General features: G+C 37.5%; 1 protein-coding gene across 4 annotated transcripts in view; it reads right to left on the bottom strand.

Annotated features, from left to right (window-relative positions):
- Nucleotides 1-10,000, bottom strand: part of LOC137655720 (uncharacterized) — an 81,987-nt gene that overhangs the window by 55,833 nt on the left and 16,154 nt on the right. For 3 of the 4 annotated variants that reach the window (XM_068389735.1, XM_068389734.1, XM_068389736.1), the window contains exon 2: nt 9,012-9,213. The exons of the other annotated variant lie outside the window; for it this stretch is intronic. In XM_068389735.1, coding sequence (XP_068245836.1) covers nt 9,012-9,023 — 12 coding nt within the window. In that variant the 5' untranslated portion in view covers nt 9,024-9,213. The remainder of the gene's footprint in view (nt 1-9,011; nt 9,214-10,000) is intronic. 4 annotated transcript variants of the gene reach the window in all.

Below are 10,000 nucleotides of genomic sequence, written 5' to 3'. Positions count from 1 at the left end.
GCCACCCATCATTATCTCTCTTGCCCTTCTCTATGCTCACTAAAGGGCAAGCCAAAAGAACTAAACAGGAGTCCCATTCAATAAGCGGCCTTTTGCAAAGCAATGAAAGCTCTATCAACTGCTGCTATTATCAATTTTCCCATGCCACATGCCCCTCTCCTCCACAACGATGTCAGTGTCATCACTATTAGTGCAGTACTGGAGCAGGTGTCACCAGCTCACAATGTTCATTGGTGTTCTTTAGTAAAGAACTCTCAAGGGCGGAATCTAGCTACTATACCTTCAACTTAAAATTTCTGCTGCTTCTAATTGGTCGCTGTCTCTTGGAGACCGATCGAGCAGAAGCTATAGGCAGAGATTGGGTAGCGAAGATGGAACCCTGACTATGAAAATCTGATTCATACATCCCCTACCTCTTCTTAAACCCCACTGCACTTCAAAGATTACATCCTGTGTTTTATTCAGTGTATTTGGCTATACGTCATTTTCCCCTTTTCTTTACAAGGTACACCCTTCGTCATTCACATTGATCACATGCTTCTGATGCATGGCTAAACTCAACAGTCCGATGCCTGATCCGCTCGTAAATGCCGAGATCTCTCCGCCGAGGTTGATTACAACTGCACCATTCCACATGTCTATGGGAAAATTATCACATTTCGATGCCCACCATTCATCTGTGACTGGATTACAAGCCCAGCAAAAAGATCTAGAGTACCAAGCCTTTAAGACATCTGCACATCCCTCCGTTACAAAGACATTACCTTTGACAACTCCATCACTAGCCTCTTTGTGACATCAGTACTGATTTACCATTGCCACGGATACCTGCCCCATTGCGACAACATGTATTTGATTTCTTCTAAGATCTCTCACATCCCTCGAATCAATCTACTGCACAGCTACTGAAGACAAAGTTCATTTGACACACCATTACTATGGATGTACTTACTGCCAAACTTAAAAAAATACATCAACATGTGGATTCAGTAGTGGGTGTCTATCCTTAACCTCAGCGTCGTTTTTCCCATATTCATGTTCACTTAGTAAGTCTAGTACCCAAATCACAAGGGTACCATTATAAGTTTATCGTAACTGACAGCTCCACTCGTTGGCCTTACTCTCAGGGTGGATAGCAAGATTTGGTATGCTTTACCATGTTACTTATGACAGGGATAACACTTTAACCTTTCAATTGTGGACATCAGTAGTGAAATACCTGGACATTACCAAACATCACATAACAGCCTTCCATCCTGATGCCAAAAGAATGGTTGATCCTTTTCATCGCAAAATCAAAGCAGCTTTGTTGTCCGCTGCAATTACTCCAACTAGTTTATTCAGCTTTCCGTGGGTGATTTTGGCATTAAGGGCCCCTCTTAGAGACACTCTGTGTGTCTCGACACCTAAAATAAGTGGTTCCCAACCTTTTTTCAGGTGACCCCAATCATAGACCTCAATTCATAACCACGAACCCACTAGTTTAGTTTTATAGATATGATTATATGTTACTAGTTGCTGGCTGTAAAAGTAAGGGACAGTAGATATCCTTCTATAAGAGAGGTACTATAAGGTTGGAGACGAGAAAATTAACATAATTAAATTTTATTATAGCATCATAAATTTTAAGGCTTGATATTAATCAAAAACCTCACTTCTGGAATAATATTTTGTCAAATTCCACAAAAACAAACTAGAAGTATAAATGTTTTCGGTTAAATGGTAAACTGATTTTAATGGGAGCCTTGGACCTGGATCATGCTGCTAAGTTTCTCTATTCGTGGTTCAGTCTTAGAAAATGCTACCCTCAAATCATGTTCAGGTTGCAGCTGATTTTGTTTTTTTTGTTTTGATGGCAGTCTGCCAGGAAGGAGGAAGGGAAGGGACCAAGTAGAGAAGAGTGGATGGGGGCCAATGAAAGAGAAGAGGAGGGGGACAAAGAAAGAGAAGGATGGTTGAGAGAATAGGAAAGATGACAAGGAGGAATAAGGAAAGAGGGTAGGTAGTAAGGAAAGTGAAGGGGCAAGGAACAAGGAAGAGGAGGCGTAGAAAGGAGGGGAGGGGTCAAGGAAGGAGTAACAAGGAAAAGAGGTGTAATATATTTGCAAATCGCAGTAAATAAGACAAAGCAGAAAACGAAAAAATCACTGATATACAGCACTCCAAATCTTGTCAAAACAACAACCTCAAAAACCAACCATATACTATAATCCAAATCTCTAAACAACTGCCAAAACAACAACCTCAAAACCCCCCGACATAAAATCCTCCAAATATCTAAACAACTGCCACTCCAACGACGTTTTTCGACCAAGTGACCAGCGTCGCAGACGCGCCAACTTCACAAGAACATACAAATAAAATTACACATCTAATAACGCAATAAATGAAATAAAAATGAAAACAATACAGCTGATTTAGTTTTTTTGTTTTGATGGCAGTCTGCCAGGAAGGAGGAAGAGAAAGGACCAAGTAGAGAAGAGTGGATGGGGGCCAATGAAAGAGAAGAGGAGGGGGACAAAGAAAGAGAAGGATGGTTGAGAGAATAGGAAAGATGACAAGGAGGAATAAGGAAAGAGGGTAGGTAGTAAGGAAAGTGAAGGGGCAAGGAACAAGGAAGAGGAGGCGTAGAAAGGAGGGGAGGGGTCAAGGAAGGAGTAACAAGGAAAAGAGGTGTAATATATTTGCAAATCGCAGTAAATAAGACAAAGCAGAAAACGAAAAAATCACTGATATACAGCACTCCAAATCTCGTCAAAACAACAACCTCAAAAACCAACCATATACTATAATCCAAATCTCTAAACAACTGCCAAAACAACAACCTCAAAACCCCCCGACATAAAATCCTCCAAATATCTAAACAACTGCCACTCCAACGACGTTTTTCGACCAAGTGACCAGCGTCGCAGACGCGCCAACTTCCCAAGAACATACAAATAAAATTACACATCTAATAACGCAATAAATGAAATAAAAATGAAAACAATACAAACTAACAAGAGGTAAATAAAAAGGAAGGGGAGGAGTAAAGAGGAGGAGAGGAAGGGGAGGTGGCAAGGAAATATCGAAGAGGAGGGGAGGGAGGCAAGAAGCAGGATGAAAAGAGGGGAGGGGTAAAAAAGAAGTAGGAGAAGAAGGGGCATGGAAAGACGGGGATTGGGGAAGAAGAGCCAGGAATGGGTGGCAAGGGGAAAGAGGAAAATGTAGGAGGAGAGGGCATGAAAAGAGGGCTCCCCTTCTTTCCTGGCCCCTCTCCTTCTCTTCCTTTTCCCTTGCCCATCTCTCTCTTTAAATATGGGGGGGGGGGAGGTTACAATGTGGTTTTAGAAGCCTCAATTATGAACACTGTGATAGTCTATCATCCACTGACATACTGTGGTGCAATACTTCGTCAGCAAGGGAAGTACTCAGTTTCTATTGTCAGCATACCACTTTTTCGTGAGTAATTAAGAATTTTAAAGAAACAAGGACTGAGTGCAACTTATGCAGCACATCCGAAATTACTATACAGGTATAAATGCATCAACTTATCATTATAAGACGAACAAATTGCAGATAGTGTTTCACACTGCGGCAGTACAGATGGAGTGGCTGTCTAGTCGGACATGGACGGTGATGAGGTTCACGTATCAAACGCGTACGGCACTCAGGGATACCACCATTAAAATTCAGTTTTTTAATATTTATATAGGAATATATATATATATATATATATATATATATATATATATATATATATATATATATATATATATATATATATATATATATATATATATATATATACAGTATGCAAGTCGATAAAAAGAAATCCACAAATACGTTTATATATTTTTTCCTTACCACGAGTTCTGCCATATTTTGAAATCTTATTTTTATTTTGATATTTTGAGATTTTGATGACCCCAGGAAAAGCGCTTGGCGACCATACTTGGGGTCGCGACCCCAGGGCTGGGAAACCTGGCCTTAAATGGTGCGTGACCACCCATTGATTATACCTGCTAAGTTCTTTTTCTTCTGCAACCTCTTCCAAAAATCTTCAGCATCTATGTCATGTTGTGGGACAATTTACTCCATGCCACCATACTTACAAGCCCCCAGTGAAGCAATACATATCGAAAGATTTTCATGCAACAACAGTAAGATGCCACCACAGATGCCTCCTCTTTTCCTTGTGATCCGTTGCACAGTGAAGGCATTCTTAATTAACATTCTCGGCAATGAAGAATGGATCTCTACTGATTGCCAGAAACCTGTGTATCTCCTACAGGATGACCGGTCTATTGTTCCCCTCTCACATGTATGTCATTTTTAGTGGTTAGCCATGTATTGAACATGTTATATGCCCACTTATACAATGTAATGTTATTGCTTTTTTTTTCACTCTCCCCTAATTGATAATAGAATAACCTTTTTTAGTTTGCCAACTCATGTTTTGGATTTATTTTTATTTTTGTATATTCTTTCTCTCAACTGCTGGTATATATACTCGTTATATGATGAATAAATGTTACTTGCATTCAACTCACATCTCTGCTAGAATCTTTTAATTATGTTGTTACACATCCTACGTTATACTAAAGAGCTGATGGAAGTGATGCTGAGCACTGGGAATTCTTTTGAAAAGCACAGCCGAGTCCTGGTTACATCACACAACAAGGTATGTGTCTGCATCGGTTGACTATCTGTTCATAAGTTCTATTTTATAGGAAATAGCCATAAAAAACTTCAAACAGAGCATGCTTGACTCAGATGATCACCTCCAACAGCACCGATCAAGTTAAAAAACTTACAGTTGATCCATAAGAAAACACAGACAACGACAAAAATTAAGATGAAAGTGCAGCACTTCAAATATCATGTAGAGATTCTATGGCAAGGTTTATTTTGTATAGTCAGCAGCAAGGGGAATTTAGAGTTTCTTTCATAGCAAATTTTTCCTTTACCCACCTGCATTGTGATCCAAAGAGTCCACCAACTCTTATACAAAGTCAGATTTGTTGGTATATACAAATATGTCGATGAGGAGCTAATTGCCCTAGATATTTATGACTTCATAATTTTTAATAGCTGATTACTGATATACTCACTTCATGGTACAACTGTCCAAGGCTTGGCCTTCAAGTCATATTTTGACAAGATATTCGGCCCAAGAGTTCACCAGCATTTAAAGCGATTGATAACAGTTAATATTGTCTTTGACCAATATTATGCGCTGACAATCAAAGGAAGTACAAAGAAGAAATGAGAGACAGTCATAAGACAGTGCATATCTGGTGATGCCAAAATCCTGGAAAATTGGCAGATATTTCTTGCAAACGTTTATATCAAGAAGGAACTGTTCTCATTCTTGTTAAAAAGATAACAGAAGAACACTTCCCAGGTAGCAGAAATGACTACATCACTGCAGGTGATTAAATTCACCAATTAAAAAGAGCCTACCAATGGATTAATACAACCATGAGGAAGCTGACATGTGTCCTAGTTTATCTTTTCATGTCTCTAATCTTTATCACTTGGTATGATGTATACTGGTGTCAATGAAGTTTTCGTAATCCTTCTGAGTAATATTCATCACATCAAGGCTCTGAACCCAAAGGTAGAAATCTGGATTTGCTTTAAGGAGAGAATGATAACCAAAATGATCTCTCTGAACACTATTGCTATACATCAGCACGTGACAATTGGCAAAAAACCTAGCCCTATGCTCTGTATTCAATGGATCACACAGTACTTCTTCCTTCAAGCTCAATGGTTAGTGATACTGGTGTACATTTGTGCACAAAGTGTCATCACTGTTGGAACAATTTGGCACTATTGTTTATACTCTATTCCAAACATAATCCAGTTTAAACAAACGCAGATGAAGAGGTTGACATCGCCCGACTGAGGTTTTATTGCACTAGTCTAGGGATGTGGAGAGAATTTCCCCAACTAGTGAGGCTTTTGATTACCATCTCAAAAATGGGTGTCTTCCAAGCGAGCATCTGAGTAACAGAAATTGTTCATGATGCCTGTCAACAACCCAACTAATGATGGGTGGAACGAAAAGGAGGGCAAAATTCTTCCCATAAGGACCTCGATGCCCTTCGTCAAAGATGTGTTACACCTGAATTGAAAGTGCATTTGAACAATTACCTGCTATCAATACAAATGGGTGAAGAAAATGTTGAAGTGCACATGTCAGTGCAAGTACGTGTGCAAGAAGTATATGGACTAGTACAATAAAACTAAACTTGGAAGCCGTAATTAAAAGAATAATAGAAAATGGGCAGCCATTTTTAGTTTCGGTTGCCATTTTATTTTCTTAACTTCATCCCTAACACTCAAAAAAAAAAAAAAAAAAAAAAAAAAACTTGTATAGACCTTGAACTTCAAATTATTACATCTATTTGAAATATCGGAGTGACTGAGCACTCTGTTATTTCAAATCTTTTTTACTTACATCATATTTATATTTTTTTCTGATCCCCAATCACTACATTGCTATTGATAATGAATAGCAATGAAGTAATAACACAATCATGTATCATATCAGATTTTATTTGAAGTCTGTTACTATACCATCTGGATTTTAAACGTAAACCTAACTTTAGTATGAGGGAGTAAATTAGTATCTTAGAGCAAGTTACATTCTTTAACAAGTATTATTATACTCCTTAGGTAGTAAGATACCCAGGGCCCCAGCTCCCCATTGGGATACTACCACTAGAGAGCTATTGGATCCTTTGATGGGCCAGACTGTTATACATTGGATTCCTTTCTCTGATTATGGCTAATTGTCTTCTTTGCCGGTACATTTACCGAATAGTCTGGCCTATTCTTAATAAGTTCTTGTCTTTCCTCATACACCTAACAACACCAAGATTATCAAGCAATTCTTCTTCGCTTGATGAGATAATTATTCTACTGTAATTCTCCATTGGCTATTTTCCTCTTCGTAAGGGTAGAAGAGAATCTTTAGGGATGATAAGCAGCTCTTCTAGAAAAAGACACCCAAAAATCAAACCATTTTTCCCTAGTCTTCGGAAGTGCCATAGCCTCTGTACCATGGTCTTCCACTATATTGGGTTAGAGTTCTCTTGCTTAGGGGTACACTCAGGCACACTATTCTATCTTTTATTTCTCTTACTCTTATTTTTAAATGGTGTGTTGGGGAGGCTTAATAAAAGAGGCATAGATGCCTTATGATTTATCAAGAGGTAGTTTTTATTTATGTGTTATTTTTTTCTTTGAAAATCCTTACTGTCCTTCCTTCCTTCCTGTGGATATTTAGCCTTGCTTGGTGTATCGGCTCCTCCATATTGACTAGTTTTCCGACTAATTTTGCTATAGTCTATGGGTTTCACCAATCACTTCATTTATATTTCTCTACATATTGTTTTTGTTATCATTCGTGTTAATTTAGTTTTTAAGTATTATGTATCTTTTATATCAACATCAATTCCTATGATGTCAGGAGACATTGAGCAAATTCCGGGAACAGTGCGTCCAAGATTTTGTGAATGTCGTCTACTGTATTGCAATAATTGTGGTCTTCATGAAAATATTCAACACCTTACAGTTGTGCCAGGACAGAATGATATTCTTTTCTGCTCTGAAACCTTAGTTTGTAATATGAGCCACTTATCAAAGCTCTTTATAACTGGTTTTAAGAAGCCAATAGATTTTAAACGGGATGCCATTCCTAAGGCCAGGGGAATGGCAGTGTATATTAGGACTAAGTATCTTGCTACTCACAATTCCTGCTATAAATGTGGATGTTATAAGATTCAGGTAATAAAAGTTTTTGACAGGCATAAAAGCTTCTGCTTGCGTTCGATCCTCCAAAATCCAGACATGGATGATTCTATCTATGGTTGTCTTCTTACCCTTATAGTTAAGATTCAAGAAGATGACAAAAAGGCCTCTTTTGTCTTTGTTGGTGATTTCAATGCTCACCATACGGAGTAGTTAAATTGTGTTTTTCCTACTGATCGCCATAGCTTAAGAGCTTTAGACTTTGCATCTGAATCAAGCTGTGAGCAAATCATAAGTAGAAATTACCCACAGCTTTGGTAACTACTTGGACCTCGAATACACCGACACCTTTGGCGTTATAACAAGTAAGTTTTGTTTTCAAGCTAGGCATCTGTGCAGCCTGTACCTGATGTATCATACTCATGTAAAATTTATATGGAATCTCAAGCAGACTGGAATGGGATTTTGAGTGATCTTTAGTGCCTGAATTGGTCACAATTGTATAGTATTGCTGATCCTGTTGGCTAATTGAATGGGAATCAAGTCAACATAATTGATAGGTGTATACCACCTCGTGCGCCAAGGTAGCGAATGAGGGACAAATCATGGTTTCATGATGCTTGTAGATGTGCTTATTTGGAGAAGAAGGAGACCTATCATCTTTGGAAGGATAATAGATCCGAATTGATTTGGAATAACTATACTCAGTTTAGAGCTGAAAAGGAATATCATTTAACCAAAAAAAAACCCTTTCTGGTAAAACCCAGGAACATAAGTGGTGGACTACCGTTGAATCTACACATATTGGTGTAGAAGAAAATGTTCCTTTCTTTAGTAAAACAATATCACTCTGTAACTCACTGTCCAAAGGGAATGGCAATCTTTTTTGGCTGATGCGTTTGACAGTAAGAAGAGCAACTAGAAACTTTATCTTCCTCATTCCTGTTTTCCCAAGAATAAACTAACTAGTTTAGCTTTTCACTCGTCAAACTGAAGCTCACTTGATGGACTTTGATGCTTATGAAGTCTCGACCCAAAAGGTATTTTCCCTTTGTTTTTAATAAAGACGGAAGATTTTTTAGCACCAAAGTTATCTGTTATTTTGTGTGTGTATGTGTGTGTGTGTGTATTTAGTAAATAGTGAACAGATTAAACATCAATCACCACTTACCTAACTCTTACTGCAAAGATTAATGCATGATACGAAATATATCTAAATATCTTAAAAAAGCGTAATATATACATAAAAAAAAATATATTGCACATACCTCTTCTTCCATGTTGTCTTATAAGGTGATTATTATTCCAGCATAATATGAAAGTATTTCAAAAGAAGTTTTGAGAACAAGGTAATAACACAGCCTTTGAAGTTCGTTTCTGTGCTTCACGAGATATTTATAGCCTAAATATATGATGGCATTATTGAAGGTAGCACCACAACTTCATAGCATTCGTGGAAATGATCAGCCTCTGTAAAGATATGAAATATTAACCTACATACAATGGTGATATGAAATTATTTTGATTCAGAATTGGATAATTTTGTGTATATTGATAACACTGTCTGTATATCCTTAGAGGAAGGGAATTTTAATTAGTTTTCGTATTTGACAGAGGATATTGGTTTGCTAATTTGTTCAGTAATTAAAACGAATGGCTTCATTACGTGCTCATTGATATTTCTTTATTTTTTTGCTAATCAGTTATGAAACTAAACTAAGCAGAGATATTTCATCAATGGATTCAAGGAAAATTTCCTTCACTTTTGACCGATCAATTTGTAAATTATATCTTGCATTAGTATTTTATGTTTTTTAAAGAACTTATTTATTTCTTTCAGATATAAATTTCAGTAATTAGATGCGTAAAGTAAGAAGTAGCCTACAGCATATTACTGGAATAATCATACTTGGCTTAGAGTTTCTGCTTAGAGAGTTTATGCTTCAACCGAAAAGGAATACAGACCCTTTCTGGTACAACCCAGTAACATATGTGGTGGACTACCTTTAAGTCTGTATATTTTGGTGTACATGAAACAATTCCTTCTTTGCTATAACCAGATGGCTCTGTCACTCACTGTCCAAAATAAAAGGCAACCATTTGGCTGATGTGTTTGACAGTAGGAGCAATGAGAAATTTGATCTTCCTCCTTCCTGTTTCCCTGAGGCTAAACTAACTAGTTTAACTTTTCAATCTCGGTAAATAAAAGCTCTTTTTATGGCCCTTGATGCTTATGAAGGTATAGATTTACATGTTA

Source organism: Palaemon carinicauda, chromosome 16 (genome assembly GCF_036898095.1).
Source record: "Palaemon carinicauda isolate YSFRI2023 chromosome 16, ASM3689809v2, whole genome shotgun sequence".
Taxonomy (NCBI): domain Eukaryota; kingdom Metazoa; phylum Arthropoda; class Malacostraca; order Decapoda; family Palaemonidae; genus Palaemon; species Palaemon carinicauda.
The sequence above is the reverse complement of the archived record's forward strand: the minus strand, read 5'-3'. Positions and strand labels throughout refer to the sequence as shown.